Genomic DNA, 19,385 nt, shown 5'->3' with positions numbered 1-19,385 from the left:
TGTGTGTGTGTGTGTGTACACATATATATATAATATATGTGTTGTTTCACAATTTCATATATAGAGTGGAATCTGCTCTAACAATCAAAATCATCTGTACAAACAACCACTTCCTCCTCCCTTGTTGTTTGTTTATACATTGTAATGACCCAATCCAATAGGATTACCTATGTAGAAAGATAACCACTTTTCTCCTCGACAACGGGTGGCCGTCTTGGACAGGTTTGACTGTACATGTACTTGGGATTTTGTTTTTCTTCCTCAGAATGCCTCGATACTCTGGTCACTTCGCTTGATGTATCTCCTCTGGAGAAGTACCACATACCAGCTTTGTTTTTTCTGGCTGAGACTATGTTGTACTGGCTGAGGACAGAGGCAGTACACCAGCCTTTCCTCAGAACTGGAGAAATCAAACTTTTGAGGGTATGATATCTTAGCATCAATGGTCTAGTGGTGAGGTTACTGGACTCTTAATTGTGAGGTTGTGAGTCTTGGTGTTCAAGCCTTAGGCCGGACGTTGTGTCTTTGGGATACGCACGTAGCATGAATTTTCCCCACTTGACCCCAGGTGTGCATGGGTACTTGGCCATAGACAACAAAAGATCTTGTCAGTATGTTAGTGTTTTAGTGCCTGTAAAATGGCAGCTTACACAGTTTGCTTCCCAGGAAAATGAAACTGTTGGAGTAATGATATAGAATGTGAAGCACATTGAGCTTGCTGTTTTGTAGGAATTTGTGCTATGCAAACGCTATCCATTGTAATTATTCTTACTTCATACTGGAGGAAGGGGGCTAATGTATTTTCTAATTCATTTCAATAGTTCATTTGTAGGTGGGCTTTTTAACCTCAGTGTTGATGACATCAGACACCAAGTGATCTAGCATGAGATTTTAAAAAACATTTGAACGATGCATAGCTACACCTTTAGCTCTGCTTATAGATAAAAAGATTTGCTCTAAAAAATCTGCCCCCCCCCCCGCAAAAAAAAGAAAGATAAATAGATTTAACAAAAAAATAAAGAGGGTAGAACCTCTGTGAAACTCAGTTACTACTTTTGAAAAAAAGTTAAGAAAAAAAAAATCAGTTCCTTTTGGCTGTCACCTCATGCCTCTTCAAGCACAGCGTGTATAATGCCTTTGCTTCAACATCCTTCTCTTTTATGTCTTGTGTTGAATGTTCTCCTCTCTTTCCTTAGGTGTAAGATTCTACTCTCTATACCCAAGCTCTCATGTTTATCTCTGTTGAAGTCATATCTGTGTAGCAGGTACCTTTGCTTAGCTGTACAAGTAGAAGTTGACAATTTTTACTCTTTTTATTTGCTAGATGATGGTGGAAAAGACAATGTTAGTTTTCTGTCATTAGGTTATGCTGAGACTTAATTAGTTCTATGAATACTGAATGTCAGTAGGCCTACTGCATTTAAAAAATAAGAAAACTTTTTGCAAACGCTGAAATAAATTAAAATATCTTTTAATTTCAGATGGGTCAGTTAGTTTTTCAGAGACTGTTTTATCATCACATGGCTGGTCAGCTCCAAGGTTACATTGATGCTAAAAACAGACTGTTTACCTACATTGATGGTGAGTCATTCTACTGGAAATGGGAAGTATGGTGTGCTTTTTTAATTAGTTAATTTAGTAAACTTATTTATTTATTCAATTTCTTTTTTAATTTGTAATTTCACTTCAACAAAGACTTAAGATTTCATTATAACTGTTGCTGTAACAAGCATGGATTTTGCCAGACGTCTGGGTTTACACACCAGTAGATGTAATATTTGTTTAGTTAATGTTGCATGGGAAATCAGAGATTGTTGCTAGTAGATGTGGAATTATGTAAATACCTGTTGTAACTGTTATGTTACGTATTAGGATTTAGACAGTACCTTTTCTAAAAAGTCAGTAGTCACTTCTCGGCTACAGTGCTTACTAGAGGACAATAATATAACAAAAAGCTCTAATAAGTGTGCGTTTTTTCACTCTCTCTAAATTTGTACTAAATCTGCTTTTCCTGAATTACTGTTATTGTAGCCTACTGTTTTGCTTCTCTTGAACAAGTAAGTAAATATTTATGTTGAGAGATGCATTTCTTAATTTGGATTGAATTTTTAAAGGAATTTTCATTATGGACAGGTCTTCACGAATGTCAAGAGGCATACAACCCGTACCCCAACGCACTTCTGTCCCTGAGATTTATTATCGAGGTTGGGAAGATTATCCTGGCAGACTCTCAGCTGGAGCCAGGCGACATCAAGGAAGGAGACAAACTGCCAGAGGCTCCGAAACACAACATGGAGGAACTCAGCTCGGTACGTTTCTTGTATTGTTTTGTTTAGTTAATGCGTATTGAGTCATAAAGATTCATTCAATCAAAAATCTTCCCATCTGAAATGATTCAGAAAAGATGTATTATTATTTTTATGAAGTAACACAGGTTGCACAGAATGCAAATGATATTATCATTGGGTCTGATTGAATTTATTGGCATTTTGAGATCGAATTAGAAACATTTTTCTTTCTGTTGTTTCGTTGGAATTTGAATGTTGGTAAAAGAATTCTGAGGCCTTGCTTTTTCGGGTAACAAATGAACAGTCTAGCATGCACACAGTGAAATTGATGGGATGTAGAATGTAGAAATGTACACATTTTGCCAAGTCGCTTTTTGTGTTTTTGTGACGTGGTCTCTCTCTCTCTCTCTCTCTCTCTCTCTCTCTCTCTCTCTCTCTCTCTCTCTCTCTCTCTCTCTCAGTGATTGGGTTAAACTGCAGCAGTAGAAAACTTTTTAAAATTAAATTTTTCTCATTGGTCAGGTGACAAAGGAAATGTATGAGAGGCGGAACCAGGAGGACACGCGCTCCATCCACAGCGGAGCCATCAGCAGCTCTGTCCACGACCTGAGCCCCACACTGTGGCACGCCCTGGACGTCTGGCGCTGCACCAACAGTCTGGGAGGTGGGCTCAGGGAGGCCCTCAAGGCCTTGGCACACTGTGGCCTCGGACTGGCCAGTGAGACCTGGTCAGTGCTCATTGAAGACTTGACATGTTTATATAATATTTTTTGTTTGTTTGTTTTATTGTTTGCTTGTTTGTTTGTTTGCTTGTTTGTTTGTCTATGTTTTGAGTGGGTGGGAAAATCTGTGTTGTGGTGGGCGACTGTAAACTGACAGAACGCCTTTTTTCATTTTTGATGCCAAATTTTCTTAATTTGCTAAATGGAAACCCTGATAGGTTACCCTACTTGAGTGAAAAAAATCAAAGTGAAGCCGTTACTAGTTTTTGAATAAATTAGAATTCAAATTTTGGAAGAACTCTTTAAAGGTTACGATGACAAAAATTTTCTATCTCGAAACAGCTGTGAATAAAAAAAGGTGTAATATCAGCTTACGGCGTGTAGTCCAATCAGTCTACTTTTATTACTGCTGTTAAAATATGTTTGTGTGGGTGGTTCACTTGTGCTCTCGTGTGGTTTGCTCCTTCTTTCCTATCAAACATCTATAACTAACTATAATCCTTTATCTCTCTTCCTTCTTTTGTTTGTATGTTACTCTCTTTGTACACTTCTAATCTTTGGCATTTATTTGACCTGATTGTGTTGCTAGTGCCATAAAATTGGTACAGAAACAAACAAAAAAAAAGACTAAAAGTCTGTTTGTTTTAAATTTGTATGTTTGTGTTGTGAGAGAAAGGGAAAATCTTTGTTCTGGTGCAGTCCGATCGTTTCTTTTCAGTGTTACTGTTGTTCTCGGACTCGCAACCGTAAGGTCGTGGGTTCGAATCCCGTCAGGGACCCGACGTTGTGTCCTTGGGAAAGGCACTTTACACGAATTTTCCTCACTTCACCCAGGTGGGAATGGGTACCCGGCTATAGACAGCGAAAGATCTTGTCAGTTTGTTAGTGTTTGAGCGCTTAATCAGCTGCTTGCACTGTATGCTTCCCGGGAAACTGAGAATGTTTCGGAATGTTCTATGGTCTGCTGGGGTAATAATATAGTGTAAAGCGCATAGAGCCTGCTGTTGAGCGGGGATATGCGCTATACAAATGCTATTTATTTATTATTATTATTATTATTATTATTATGTTTATTAGGTCACTTTTAAGGACAAGCGGGCTAACCCAGATTTTGGGTGTTTCCAGAAATCTTGACCTACACCAAAAGTGGGCATTGCCCTGCCAATAGGAGAAGTTTGGTTTCATTGGTGTGTATATTTGTTTGGTTATACAGAAAACTCTCCTTGTCTTTTATTGAAACTAAACAAGGGGCAAAAACTTTACTTTCGATTTTTCTGAGAACAGCATTTTTCGGGATAGCCTCCTTGTGCTTAAAAGCGACCATTTGTATGTTTATGTCTGTAATATTGTTCGGTTTGTGGGTACAAACAGATATAGAGAGAGTGAAGAAACGCACGTCTGAAAAGGCTCTTTGGTTTTATTATAGTCTTCTAGTACACTGTAACCGAAAAGTAACTACTGAGTAGAAGAAAGGTACTGTCTAAATCCCGATACGTACCTAACAGTTATAACAGAAGAGTTGTGTGATGTACATTATTCCACAATGTCGTGACATGGTCTGTTTAGTTTACATTTCTTTTCAGTGTTTTTGTTGTTCAGATATGTTTATTTATTTATTTGCTCGTGTTGTATGCAGGTGGGAAGATCTATGCTGTGAATATGGTCTACTCCATCTACTTTTCTTTTTAGTGTTACTGTCATCCAAATCTGTTTGTTTATTTGCTGACTTGTTTGCTTTGTGTGCAGGCTTTTGGAGGGTGTCATGGACAGGTTCTATTTCTTTTTTTAACTTTTGTTATTTCTGATTTTCTGTCTTACTTTTCCCCTGCATAAATTGACCATTTTAATGTTAGCATGTTCCTCTTTACTTAGATTCTATTATATCTCATTCAGAAGACCTTTATTCATAGAGAGAGTTTTCTGAGCGGGTGGTTGAAGGGTGCCTCTGGTGGGTCCTACTTTGTTTTCCCTCTTGTTTCTGTCTGACTTTTTCCCAGCACTAAATGATCATTACTGTGTCGACGTGCTTCTTTTTACTGAAGCAAACAAACTGTTTCTGACAATTTTCATAAGTTACATCAAGGGTTCAAGTTTTCTTTTATGTGGATTTTGAAATATTTCTGACTTCAGGGTGGATGGTGTAGTCGCAATTCAAATACTTGGAGAAACAGCAAAAACCAATATGGCTGCCATGAAAGTACTACATCGGTTGGCTCAGGGAGTGAAGACAACAGAAGACTTGCTTACTCCCCCTTTGAGCAGCCGCAGCGGAGGATCAGGTGAGAAGCAGGAGACCTTGCTCCAAAACTTTTTGGTGGTTGGTTGGTGGGTGCTCCAGTATGGTTTGCTCCAATTCTTTCCTATCAAATGTCCTTCATCTTTATCTTTTTCTATTCCACTCATAATAAGAAACATTTTATGATGTGCTTCCGTCATCAGCGAAAAATTATAAAAGGGTATATGAACCTGATTAGTCTTCTAAACCAAACCCTTACACAACTAGGATGTAGAACTTGATACAGTTACAAAAAATTGTTACAACTTGTTGCTTAATTGAGGTCATGCTGATATGACCCCCCCCCCCCCACCCCCACCCCTTCCTCCAGATATGTTCAGTATTTCCAGTGATGGTGGTGACCTTGATGCTGGTATGGACTCAGGGACCAAAGTGTCGGAGTCAAGGGAGAGTGAGTACAGCTCCAAGCCATCTCTCAGCGACATCTACGAGAGAAGTGAAGAGGGAGATGCGGAAAAGAGACAAGCTGCAACAATTACAGGCTCATCGGGAACTGAGGGCAGTAAAGGCACTGATTTGAGTGATCAGGTGAAACATTTTGTTAGTTTTGGTCTGATTCACGCTAATATGAGTTTGAGCATTTTGTTTGCTTTGGTCTGATTCACTTTAGTTTGACATAAAGAGAAACTCATTGTTTAAAGTAGCATGTGTATGTGTTTAGTGTTGGGAAGAAGTGAGACGGACAGATAGATGAGGTAGGCAGACATAACAGAGGCAAAGAGAAAAACAGTAGCTCCTGAAAAGTGTCAATTGTGATGATGTTTTAGATTTTTAAAGGAGCTCTTTCAACCCTGTCTATCATGGCCAATAGTAAGTGGAATACAGAAAACAGAAAGATTGAGATTCTTAATTAAATAGACTTCATCCATGGGAATTGAACTCATGCTTTTGTGTGTTACAACACGGTCCTAACCGTTACACCATCAATGTCGGTAAATGTTGAACGAAAAAGTGACAAAAATGCTTTTGAAATAGGAAATATATGAGATGTTGTTAATCAGTATGCTAAAGTACAATTAGGTAGCGTAAACACGGCCTCGCGGGCACTCGCGGCCTTCCGACCGCGTGGTATCGGTGAAATCGGGGTAATTCCCCTTCGCTGTTTCTTTGCTCTTTCGCTATAAAACACCAAGTGCCGTACACCTTGTAAAAGTTCAGCTTTTCCTTGTTACAATGGTGTATGTTGTTTTTATGTCCGATTAGTAGGAGCTAGAGAATCGCCGACGAAAGCGAAGCCCCTCGCAGTCGGAATGCGTGGTCGGCCGGTTGAAAAATTGACACGGGTGCATTCAAATGCTTCGCGGAACGAGGAATGATTAAATACCGTCTTTTCATTGGCGGAGAACTGTAGAGCTTTAAACGGGCTTTCCTTAGATATATGTGTTTTGCCTTTGGCGTCTAAATAGAAAGCTTTTAAAAATACTGTCAAAATGTTTAAAGATCACTTTTTACCCATAATATGTAAAATACCGGCTTAAAAAATATATTTAATAAAAGATCAGCTTATTTTCTATTAGAATAAAGTAATCAGCTTGGAATTATTTTTTATCAATCCTTCCGCGAGACTCAGAAAGCATGTGACCCCGCACGCGGGGTACACTACAGTATAGAGCCGACTCGCTCGCCGCGGGGCCCGGTGCAGCGCCGGCGGGGTCAACGCTCGGTGTTTTTGTCGAAATAACGACAGATCATCGTGTTTGAGGCGATTAAGTACTGATTTGTAATGATCTCACAGTCTTGAAAAAAATTAGGCTCCATATATTTGTCATAGTGATTGTACTCTGTTAATGTGGAGATGTTTAGTGCTCTTGGTACTCTTTTATTGTCTGTCAAACATGGGGTTGCAGCCAGTGACTGACTTTAACAAATTTGATAAAATTTTAAACAACTACCATTTTCTTAAAAATTGACTGAGAGGTTAAAGAATGGTACCAAAATGCTCAGTGGATATAAGCCTTTCAAGTGAAACTGATAAATTTGGCATACAACTACTTTGAAAATTTAGTTTCTGGTACCTAGTACAATATTGGGTTTAACATGCTTTCAACCATTTATGATTATTTGAAAGCATGGCGACTGATTCTAATAAGTCTGAGATGAGAGAATGTCCTAGTGCATGGTTGGTGGGTGCTGTGGTGTGGTTTACTCCTTCTTTCCTATCAGACATCTGTCATCCTTATCTCATCTCCTCGTTATTTTACACTCAAGCAACTCCTCTAGTTTTTGGCACTTATATGGCCTGATTGTGTTGCAAGTGCTGTAAAATGCTTACGTAAAAAGAAAGAATGTTCTATTATTGATGAGGAGGGTGATCTGAATCGTAGTCCAGGATTGATACCATTTGAGCTAATGATGGGCCCCCTCTTATCAGCATCGGAAGAATATGTGACGAGACTGCAAGCAATAAAAGGTTTTTCTTATTACAGTCCTTGTCGAGCAAGAATTCACCAAAGACAGCCGACACACTTGAAGAAAGAGAAGAAGAAGAGAAACCACGGCCTGCAATCCGAGAGGCAAGTTTTGGTGGAACGTCTCGACTTGTCCAACGTGAAGTGTCTTTTGATGAGTCTGCTCTCCGAAAGTCAAGTGCTCCAGATCCTTTGAAGAGCAGTCAGGGATATGGTGAGGACTAGTGGCTAGTGTGAATTCATGTCTTTCTTCTCTGATTTTGTAAAATCTGCAGAAATGGGGAGGACTGCTATGGGTGAGTTATCTTAGTTCTTACACTGCTCTGCTGTTGGCACAGCTAGATCCTGCTTTGAAAACTAAGAACCCAGCATGTGGGAAATAATGAGCTTTTCATTTTCGTTGTTTTTTTCCTATCATTCCACCTGTGGTTGATGATTGGGGGGGGGGGGGGGGGAGGGGTTGGGCTTTTGATTATGAAGGACCCAGTGGTCTAGGGAAAAAATGATATTCAATTTGTATTTTTGAATGGACGGCTCAATGTAAGACTCCGTCATACATCACTTTTCAACATGAAGTTCCAGTATAGCAGAGTGTTGCTCTAAGCAGTGGATTTGTGTATCCCCCAGCGAGTGTGGGCTCAGACAAGGGACGTCACAACACGCAGGACTCCAAGCTCAGCCTGCGCAGTCTGGAGGTGGACCGAACTACGGGATGGCGGGCGGAGGCTGGCTCAGCATTCAAGAGTGGGAGAGCATCGGAAGCCAGCTCGGTGCCGACCTTCACCAACATGCCGGTGCGTTGGTGAAATGGAATTGACTTAATTATTTATTGTAATTGTTTTACATCTCCATTGACATAATTCAGATCATGTAGGAGTCTGGCTACTTTGGCATTGCCTGTCAGGGCTGACTTAGGCTGAGTGGGATATATTATTGCGGCAGAGAAAATATTACTCTTTTAACACATTACACCCTAAGGGCCTGGACGGGAAGTCCATTGTTAGATCCTAAGCAAGGGGAAAGAACCCACGTCCCGTGAATACTAGCCTTTAAAAAACACATTTTAAAAATACTAAACAAATTCCAAAAATCCTGAAAAAATAAAAGTTAAAAAGAAAACTGAATGTAGTTTCAGAAAAATATAACTTTATGTATGCGCAAACTGTTGGAAATGTTCTCACTTTAGTTCAATCGGGGTGTCCGATCCGTCACTCTCACTCTCAGCCTCGCGGTCGGGCCCTAGATCTAAATTCTATAATTTCTCCGTCTGATCAATCGGAATCGCCCCAAACTCTTCCTACAACGTTTTCATCAAAATCTGAGCCATCTGATTTGTCACATGCTCGTTTTTGCTCAAATCCATCGTTATTTCCGTTTTCGAACTCAATTGTGTCGCTTTTCAACAAGTCGAGGCACTTTCGAAATGTCGGTAACGCGATCGCACTTCGATCAGCTCTAATACTAAAACTACTAGACCGAAAAATTTCGTTTCGGTATCAAACGAAAGAAGAAACTTTTTGCTATACTATGCAAATTAAAATCCCGGCCCCAGAGTCTGGTCAAGGCGAGACTTTCGTTTCTAAAGATGCTGGGTCGGCGCGGGCGGTTCCGGGCGAGTCAGGGTGGAGCGCGTAAGGGAATTCCCGGGCGATCCCGGGCGAGTTAGGGTGTAATGTGTTAAAAAAGCTTTCTGACTTTGGAATCAACTTACGAGCTCATATATCTTCTGGATGTAACGGCAAAGGGCCTAACTACTACTCTACAGACACTGTTCGTGATTTGACTGCTGTAATCGTTGTATTGTATGGGTGTAGTGCCCATGGCAAAATGTAGAAAGCCATTCAATTTCCAAAATAGCCACAGTTGAAGGACACTGCTTTCGGGATTTGTACCAGTGTGATCCACATCATTGTCCAGCACAATACCAATGGGTAGGGGGGGAGAGAGAGAGAGAGAGAGAGAGAGAGAGAGAGAGAGAGAGAGAGAGAAGGAAATAGAGAGAGAGAGAGAGAGAGAGAGAGAGAGAGAGAGAGAGAGAGAGAGAGAGAGAGAGAGAGAGAGAGAGAGAGAGAGAGAGAGAGAGAGAGAGAGAGAGAGAGAGAGAGGGAGAGAGAGAGAGAGAGAGAGAGAGAGAGAGAGAGAGAGAGAGAGAGAGGGGGAGGGAGAGGGGGGGAGGGATAGAGAGAGAGAGAGAGAGAGAGAGAGAGAGGAAAGGAGACTTTTCTATTATTTTTTAAAACTTAGAGTAAAATTCTAATTTACGTACATTTTTGTATCGGTTACATGAACAACATCAAGATACTTGTTGTTATGTTTCATTCATGATTGTTATTCATATCTATAGCCTATTATGGTACTTTCTTAACTTGCACTTGCATGTGTCTATTTTGAGCCGTTGTCATTCTGAATTCCATCTCTCTAAATTGTATGCTTTTGTGGTCCAGTTCCCCGACACGCCCGGCATCACTGGCTGGCACTGGGAAGTGGCCATCATGTACACAGAAGTTCTGGCTGGGGTCGTGCTGTACGGGAACACGGCGAACATTCAGAAACATGCCTTGGTAGGTTGTACTGTTGAAGTTTGTCTCTATTTTGTGTTTGTAGAAAATGCAATATAATCTCATCTTCTAGAAAAGATAACTGAAAAATTTTTAAGTGCATAATAATCAGGAAGATCCCAGCTTTTAGAAAAGGGCAAATACTCAAATGGCCCAGAGGTGACATTTTCCTGATTTGCTCAGATTGGCCCACAATTATTATTGGGAACCGTTTAAGATTATCAGGCTTGCTGACTGTCCCGAATTTCCTAGGACTGTCCCATTTGTGGCATTCAGCAATTTGTGTTCGTGTGTGTTTGCATGCGCATGTGTGCGTATATGTGTGTGCGTGCATGCCTGCTAGTGTATGCTGGTGTGTAGATGTGTGTGTGGTGGGAGGGTTCTGGTTGTGTGTAAAAATAGAATCAGGTTGTGCAAAAATTATAAAGGATTTTCCTTTGACAATCGTGCAGGTTGGCAGCAACATTGACGTGGAAAACATCCATCGCCGAAGCTACAACAACAGCATCAGTGGTATCGGGAGCAGTCAACTCAGCAGTGCGGGGCTGCTGGATCTCGCCTTCTTTAAACCGAAGAATGAAACCAAGGACGGAGGTGAGGATAGGCTACTTGTGACCAAAGTATAAAGGGGGTGCACTGTCCATAGCTTAAGGGGATCCGCGGGTCTCGATCCCCTAGAAAATCGGGTATTTGCTTTAAAAAAATGGAACTTCGAGTATTTGGATATTCTTACAGAAAAATATGTCAAGAATCCGTTTGTGAAGGTCCCAAAACCTAAGGAGACCTCTAATATATATAAAAATGTATTTGAAAGCGGTAGGGGGGGCAAAAAAATGCAAACAAAACGTCAAGAAATGTTAAACTTTACCCCTTGACAACAACACTTTCCGTGGCTGCAAGGTAATCAAGTTTGGTATCGTTTGAAAGGCCGTGATAAGAGCTATTCGATTATTGCACTTTCGTTTTCGTACGGAACTACTCTGGGGACCCATTTAGGTATGTTTGAAGACCCCGTACCAAATACCGGTTGCCACTTCCGTCACGTGACCGGACCGTGAATTTTCATTCGCCGAGCCGGTAGCAACGAAGGGGATTCCCCTCGCGGGCCATTGTTTACACTGCGTGCCGCAAGACAGAACGTGAACGTTTTCGCTGCATTTCAAACAGTTTTCTATCGTGTTGCCGATTTCAACGCTAATAAATCTTGTTTACAGGCTGAATAATTATTGTTATCATCTCCATTTGCAATTCTGTGTAGTATTTCGGCCCGACAAGGCCTACCGAACACATGCTACTTCTTATTCGTCTTCTTTCGTCTGTCTATCTGATCGTGATTCGATTCGATGTCTTCTTAGTCTTAGTCCTTTTGAGTGAGCTAATCCAGGATCTAAACTGTTGAGATTATACGTATAATACATAATAGCCTTCAGTACTTTCCGTGATTATGTGGCTGGGGTATTCAAAGTCTAGATCTACAGATCTACGTTGCGCTCAATCGACAAAGTTATAGGAATCTAGATCTAGATCTAGGATACATTTGTTTTGATGGCTTCCCTAGCCTCTTCGGTTGTTCACAGTGAACAAGTCTGTTTAGCGTAGATATAGCAATAGAAATCTCTAAGGCCTAGTGTTATTTAAAACAATTTGTTTACTTTATTATTATTGGGTTTTTAAAAAATCGGAGACCAGTGTTCCCAAAGCCAGTTAACCCCTTCAAGCAAGATTGAAAGAAGCGACTGCAGAAATATATAGATAGGGATAAAACAAATTGAGAAAATATACAGATATAGATCTAGATAGTATCATGTAGTGCCAGCTTACAGTGTGCCTTTCTTGATTGCATAGTCTTAGATTCCACCATTGCAAAACCAAAACACATGGGAAGAAAATGAAGGGGAGGTAGCAGCTTTTTTTTTTTGGCTCGACAAAGTCTCGACTCTTCTAATTCTAAGAAAGGCAGTCATCTGCCAAATCATTTAAAGATTTCTTAATGTAGAAAAGACTAACAACAAACTCAATTTACCTAAACAATTCAGTATGGCAACATTAACATATAAATTTAGACGGGCATGTCAGCATGCAAAATTTTTATTCGCGTTTTTCTCGGAATAACTTTTCTGCCAAATCTGCTGCACTATTTTGATTAGACCTCAGAAAGTTACAGTCAGAGTTGGTTGAAATTTTCACACAAGCCCTTGAATGTCCTATTACCTTACATAGATATTTTAGCTTCTTCTCCCATTTAAGAACAGAAACTGAAAGACAAATGAGAGTTTACGTTCTTGGGGCGGAGATTCAATTGTGAGAGGACAGTTGGGGGGGGGGGGGGGGGGAATTGATGTAAAAACTTGTCAAAAAAGCTTTTTAAATAGCCTGTGCTGTGTAAACGTGATGTATGTTGCCGAATAATGTTGGATTTTAGTGAAAACCGAGATGTTTGTGATTGCACAATGTTTTGAAAACTTTGTTTGCGTTTTTCTCGAAATTGCATTTTCGGCTATCTGGTAACTTTATAGAAAGTGTATCTCAATAACTAACGGTCAGATTTCATTGAAATTTTCACACATTATTCCCAAGATAAGTGCCCTCCTCCTTACAAGAGCACTTTTCCTGAATATTGATTCTGTTTTGAGTTATTTGGCATTTTTGCGTTTCAGCATCGCCTAATATGGAATTCTGAACATTGGTCAAAGTGAGGGTAAAATTTGGAAAACATGATAGATATTTGAAATCTGATTCTGTAAGGAGGAGAAGCAAGCAATATATAACATATATACCAAGTGTGAAGCTTCTATCTTTATTGGTTTTTTAGAAACACTGTTTATAAAACATAAAGAAATTTTGCTGAATCAGCGCCATTTTTTGCCGCCACAAGAACAAAAAAATAAAAAATGAATTTTTTATTTCACAAAACCTCTTTTTAACTCACTTGCGACTGGGCCCTTTCACCAGCCACAAGCATTGAAGACTGGTGTTTTGGGGGGTATTTCAATAAATCACCACAACTCTCAGAATTACCCTATTGTAATCATTTTTTGACACAGTAAAGTAACATTCAAGCTTAATCTAATACAAAAAACTAAAGTTGTCTAAGTTTAATACTTTAATTTGTACGATTTTTAAAAAATTGGCATGAATTTGATTTTCGAAAAATTTCCAGAGACGTGACAAGTAGAATGAAATTCACTGCAACAACAAAAATAAAAGTTCAAAGTGTTCTGGTTTGACTTGTATACATGTGCAAGTGTTTGGTGAAAATATAAAAGCTGGTCTGTGCATTGATTCAGACCCATACACTGAATTACATGAGACAGATGTACGGCACGACGTTGTGATTTCGTTGCGCGAAAAACAACACCGGTACTAGTGCTAGATCTAGCCCTAGAACTACGACTCGGGCCGTGTTCGGGTACATATCCAGGATCCTAACTATTAGACACATCATATTCTGAGACACTAGAACTAGTAAAACGCACAGAAGTATAGAAAACGGCGAAATTATGTGATTCTTGTTCATGCGACTTCTTCGACCGTTACTACGACGCGACTGTCGGATTACTATGAGCTGTATAGAAAAAAACAAAGCGCGAGTTCCGGTCTGTTCAACCCCAGTTGGGGTCACTGTCTTTCACCTTCAATAACTTAAAAACTACCGGCCCCAGAGATACGAAACGAAGTCTAAGTAGCTCAGGCTTGGCCAAACAAGGGTACGAGGCGGGTCTCGCGATCCGTGCGTGATTTGTAGAGCGAAAAAAAAATTCCAAAGTTGGTCACGCAGGGCTTGTGAGACCCGACGCGAGCGTCATGGCGGGGGTCACGCAACTGTTGTGTGACCCGTCTGAAGTGAGTTAAAAGTGTATGTATCCATTGATGCATACAAAGTGGCTACAAAATGGTTGGAACTGAGTTTTGGCATTTTCATTAGCCACCTCCCCTTAAGATGAAGAATTAATTCATTATCACCTGTAAAGAAATTTACGTTGATGACCTGGTGGGTGGAAATCTTCCGGAAATAAGGTGTTTTTCTATGTGCGTTTTTGTTTATGGTTTATGCACTTACATAGTACCGTACATAGGTTATTTTATTTTGTGTTGTAATTTGTAAAAGAAAGAATATTATTGAATTTTTTAACTTAAAAAAGAACTTCTAAATCAGTGTCTTTGAAAAGAATGAAGCAGCTGAGAACGTCAGCTGTTTAAACACTTTTATTTTTTTTTCTTGCTAGGTCCAAATGATTGGAGTTGGCGTATCCGCTACGGAGCCATTCAGTCATTGGTGAAAATTTGCCGCAGTCTTCAGGGGGATACGACTAGAGAGGGGCTGCGTTCAGCTGCATGGAATACTCTGCTCAGGGCAAACAGCATGGAGAGAGATTCTCGTGTGTTGGAGGCTCTCAAGGTTGGACAGGTATGCGTGTGTAGCAATGGCATTGCTATGGTAATGTTGTTTTAAAAAAAAATAAATCTCAGTGCCCCTCTTTTGTGACTATAGTTAATAGTAATGGTATTTTGTTCAGGAACTTCAAGAGGCAATAGGCCGATATTTTACAATACAAGCAGTACCCGGCACAAAGGTTCAACAGAAAGTCATCAGAATATAACTTCACATTCTCGTGTACATTATCAGTTCTTCAAATGTCTTCTGTTCAACTTAAAACAAGGTTTGTGAACTTCGAAAGCTGTGGTAATTCTATTGGGCCATGGCCGTTGATTAAATTGTAAAACTTACTTGTTATGGCAGAGTTTCTGAGATCCACAGGAAAGTATTGCTTTTGTAAGCTTTTATATGGGCATTTGAAAAAGATATGAAATTCATTTTTGACTATGCCATCATGGTTATGAGTGCAGAATTCATGTATTGGACAATGGCATATGATTCAAATTAGATTTCAGTTTCAGACACAGACTAAATGTTTCATGCAAATAAATGGCTCTTTTTGTTTCTTTTAAATTAAATAACAGTTCTATCTGTGCCCCGAGACATCATCTGAAGCAAAGTCTGTTTAACTTTTCTCCCACCCACAGGTGCATACAGACGCGGACAGTTACCTCGGCCCAGCAGTGCGAGAACATCCAACTTCACTGGGCATCCACATTGCCGGTGGCTTGTCAGTTATCTACTTACCGCCGATACCGCCCCCTGCCACAGCGTCACCGAGCAAGAAGACTCCACCGAGACCACGGCCGAAACCGCAGTTCTCTACCATGACAAAAACCGCTGGAGTGAAGCCACTTAGGACAAGTCTCAAGTATGTTTCAATTGTTTTGTTTGTTAAAGTAAAGAGAAGCACATGGGCACAATAATGGTTAATTAGTGCTGGAAAAAAGCAGGGGGAAAAAAAATAAGTAGGACTTAACAGTGATAACCTCCAGCTAGGTAGGCCTACTTGTCTACTTTGGACGATGGCACACATATAAAATAAAAAGGGGAAAACTGCTTTTATAGATCACCTGTGGAGAAATTTGGTTGCAAAGCATACTTACATAAAATGATTGATATATTTTTTTCCAGCTTAACACGAGACACAATATCATGCCGATTTTATAAACATGCTGCACCTCAAATATCCATTATACCTTAGATCTAGGAAAGAATGCAGGAGGAGGAGGAGGAGGAAGAAGAAGAAGATGAAGAAGAACAAGAAGAAGAAGAAGAAGAGGTATCGAGATAAGTTACTTTACTTTTACTTTTCCAATCCAGCATCGAGATAAGTTCTTTCTGCATGAAATGAGACAATATTATCTCACTTACGTTCTTTTGCAGGCAAGAAATTGAACTGGCCACAGCCTTGTACGAACAAGCCCCAGATTATAATACCAGAAAAAGCTTTGACCTGAGACGTATCATGGAGGATCAGGTGTGTACCCTTTGTGTTGTGATGATGCAGAAATTCAGGAAACTGGGTCACGGCGTATGGGTAAAATGTGAGGCATTGTGGTGAAATCAGGTGCTCTTCAAAATAATCAAATGGAAAACGGCATTTTTCCGCTAGTTTGGCAATATTTATCGAATTTTTGTTTTTCGGCTCAATACCTTTAATGTCTATTTAAAAACACATTTCTGTGTGGGTTTTACTGTTAAAAGTGGGTTAAAGATACAAAAAATGTTTAGTTTCAATTTCCAAGGACTCTCAATCTCTGGAAGTCACCACACTTTGACTGCCATTTTCTTGCTAATTTTACCTCTGAAACCAGGTAACCCCCACATACAAATGCAGATAATGCAACTTCTATTCAAGATAGCTGGGAATTTTTTTCATCAAAATCATGGCAAATGAACAAGCTTTAAGATCATACCAATACTCCATATGCCCGAAAATTGACAAGCACAGGGACACAATAAATGTTTGATGAAATCCATCATAACAATGTCATAACATTGGCAAAGTTTTTGAGTATTCTGAGTAGAATACTTTTCAGCTATTATATTAGAATGATGGAGTCCAGTGTTTACTCTTGAAAGATTTGTGCAACAAAAGAGTTGAAAAGAGTCAGCTTCTGTTAAAAGTAAACTTAAAAATACATTCTGTATTCTATTATCATCGTGAAAACATTTTCATTCAGTTTATCCAGTCGATAACAATAGACATCAAAATGAGCTTGTGTCAAAGGTGATGTTTGTAAGCCAAGTGGTGGCAGCCCATATGTTTGTTTTATCCCTACATCCTTTTACATTTAATTCTAATTTTAACTTTTTGCCCCCCCCCCCCCCCCCCGACACACACACACTCACAAGCATTTTCTTTTAAACACTCATAAACTTGCATTGATGGGACACATGCTGAGATGAATACAGTTAAATGATGATACACCCTTATTAACAAATAAAGATACTCACCAATTGAAACACATACACAGATGAAAAAACATACATAATACGTGTACACACAGACAAACTAAGACACACACACACACACTACCCAAACTTCTCTTACAGCCCTTCTTTGGAAAGAAAAAAACTCATTTTAACGGGCCTTAAAAAAGTTGTCCTAAGCCCGAAATCACATCTGGTTTAGACCTCAAAAGGAATGATTTGTTTTCTTCCTTTTCATCTGTCATATCCAAAATGATGTTCATGTGTCTAACTTTAGTCTAAGGCAGCCACTTTTCTTCCCAACAATGGGTGGCCATCTTGGACAATTTCGAGAGGGAGGAGTAGTAATTCTCTTTGCTTTCTGTGTTTTCAGTGGCGTAAAGAACTACAGGCTAAACTGGAAGAGGAAGAAGAAGAAGAGCTGAAAGCTCTGAAAGAGAAACAAGAAAAAGAGGAGCAGAGGCAAAGAGAAACTAATGAAGCGAAGGCGAACAAATTCAAGAAAAAAATAACAGCCAAGGAAAGTAGCCAGAAGATGTCTGAAGAAAGTGCAACGGCAAATATCAAGCTTGGTATTCCCAGAAATGAGCCTCGCCTTGGGAGTTTTTGAGCACTTTATATTTTGTTTTTGTTCAATGAAATTTTTTTTTTTCTCAGGATGAACAATATGCCTGTGCCATCTTCTGAACAAACTGTGGTACACTTCCTTTTCTTTATAATTTATATATAGAGCTCTTTTGATTTTATTTTGTTAAAGTTCATTGTAACAAAAGTAGCATTTTTTTCTTTGTTGTTTTTGTAGCAAAGTCGGTGTTCTTTATTTTGTATGCAAATTTTGGTACACTTTTCTTTCTTATGGCCCTTTCGATCGTTTTTTACTTCGCGGTTTTTGTTACAAAGTTAGCATTTATTTTTGTGTCTGCGTTGTTGTTGTGTAGAGGTTAATGTCAGTCAGGCAACACAAAAGTCAGTTAAAATTGTTTTGTAGTGTGAAAGTCTTCTTCTTTCTTTTGTCAGGAATGTCAGATGTCCCTTTTTTGAGTGCCATGTTAGTGATCTTATTCGTATCAGACCGTCATTGACTACGAAAATGTGAGTGGGTAGGTACAGTTTCAACATTAAAATAGAACAGAGAATTTGAATAATTCAGTGCTACTGACTGAAGTGTCTTTAGGCCATTCCCAAAGGGGGGACATTAACATGTTCTTAAGCACAGTAGAATTGTAAATGGGCTGATTCATCAATGTCATGCTCATAACTGTGCCTTAACTGCAGCAGGAAAATGCTGCTTTTTCTTTCCAAATCCTTACTACCGTCATTTTCCTCTACTTCTTTTGTACGTTTGTCACACTCTTGTGACCTATTTCCGGGGTGTCTTGATAGTGGAAGCAGACTTTGTGCTGTTGAAGCTAGAGAGGTGAGCAGAGTATGCCTGATTCCCTGCAAGGACTTCTCTGTTGACATCCACCCCTTGGCACTCATATGAACTTATGCAGTTGCGAGCGCTGTAAAACCTCTACTAAAACTAATAATAAATGGATGCATTTGTTAATGTTTGATTAGTTAATTCATTAGTGGATTTTATTTCCTAGCTTTTGTTGCCTACTCTAGTTCCCTAGGGAGTGGGGTACATACCCCTTTCCACTCTCCTCTGTATAAAAGTTAGTTTTAGTAGAGGTTTTACGGCACTTGCAACACAATAAGGTCATATAAATGCCAACAATTAGAGGTGTTACAAGACAGTGACAAACACAAAAAAGAAGGAGGAGAGATAAGGACGATAGATGTTTGATAGGAAAGAAGAAGCAAACCACACCAGAGCACCTGCCAACCACCCACCCTCTGTATGAAAGACTTAAATCTTTGTCTAGTCTGATGTTCCTACAAATAATCTTGTGTATAAAAAATAATTAGATTTGTATAGTTCGTGAAGCCTTTTTTGTCTCCTTACCTCTCAAAGCCGGTTGTATGGTTTTTCACTCAGTGAAAATAACTTTACCACATGGCTGTCTGTTACTGTTGAGTTTCTGGCAGACTGGTTTTTGATTTGTTGCCATGAAATGCTATTGGCTGTGATAGTGATATATTTCATTATGAACTGATTTGAATCTTTACTGTATTTGACTGTTATTGAAATGAGTAGAGTAAGTAAGTATATAAATTCAGTAAATAAACTTGTAATTGATTTCTTTTCTGAAAGATGAATGGTTTCTGAAGTTTTTTTTCCATTTGACTTCTTTTCAGTATGGACAGTTGAATAGTAAATGGCTCCATTTTTGTGACCAACCTAAAGCTTGAG

General features: G+C 39.4%; 1 protein-coding gene across 1 annotated transcript in view; it reads left to right on the top strand.

Annotated features, from left to right (window-relative positions):
* Positions 1–18,306, top strand: part of LOC101850104 (transmembrane protein 232) — a 32,353-nt gene extending 14,047 nt beyond the window's left edge. Inside the window, exons 5-18 of the mRNA XM_005105413.3 lie at positions 266–423; positions 1,482–1,581; positions 2,134–2,309; positions 2,811–3,016; positions 5,141–5,289; positions 5,617–5,834; positions 7,733–7,928; positions 8,342–8,508; positions 10,159–10,275; positions 10,725–10,866; positions 14,499–14,680; positions 15,298–15,521; positions 16,037–16,130; positions 17,460–18,306. Of these exons, the coding sequence (XP_005105470.1) occupies positions 266–423; positions 1,482–1,581; positions 2,134–2,309; positions 2,811–3,016; positions 5,141–5,289; positions 5,617–5,834; positions 7,733–7,928; positions 8,342–8,508; positions 10,159–10,275; positions 10,725–10,866; positions 14,499–14,680; positions 15,298–15,521; positions 16,037–16,130; positions 17,460–17,696 (2,366 nt within the window). The 3' untranslated portion in view covers positions 17,697–18,306. The remainder of the gene's footprint in view (positions 1–265; positions 424–1,481; positions 1,582–2,133; positions 2,310–2,810; positions 3,017–5,140; positions 5,290–5,616; positions 5,835–7,732; positions 7,929–8,341; positions 8,509–10,158; positions 10,276–10,724; positions 10,867–14,498; positions 14,681–15,297; positions 15,522–16,036; positions 16,131–17,459) is intronic.
* Positions 18,307–19,385: the final 1,079 nt, after the last annotated feature.

The sequence above is a fragment of the Aplysia californica genome, unplaced genomic scaffold (assembly GCF_000002075.1).
Source record: "Aplysia californica isolate F4 #8 unplaced genomic scaffold, AplCal3.0 scaffold00470, whole genome shotgun sequence".
NCBI lineage: Eukaryota > Metazoa > Mollusca > Gastropoda > Aplysiida > Aplysiidae > Aplysia > Aplysia californica.
The sequence above is the reverse complement of the archived record's forward strand: the minus strand, read 5'-3'. Positions and strand labels throughout refer to the sequence as shown.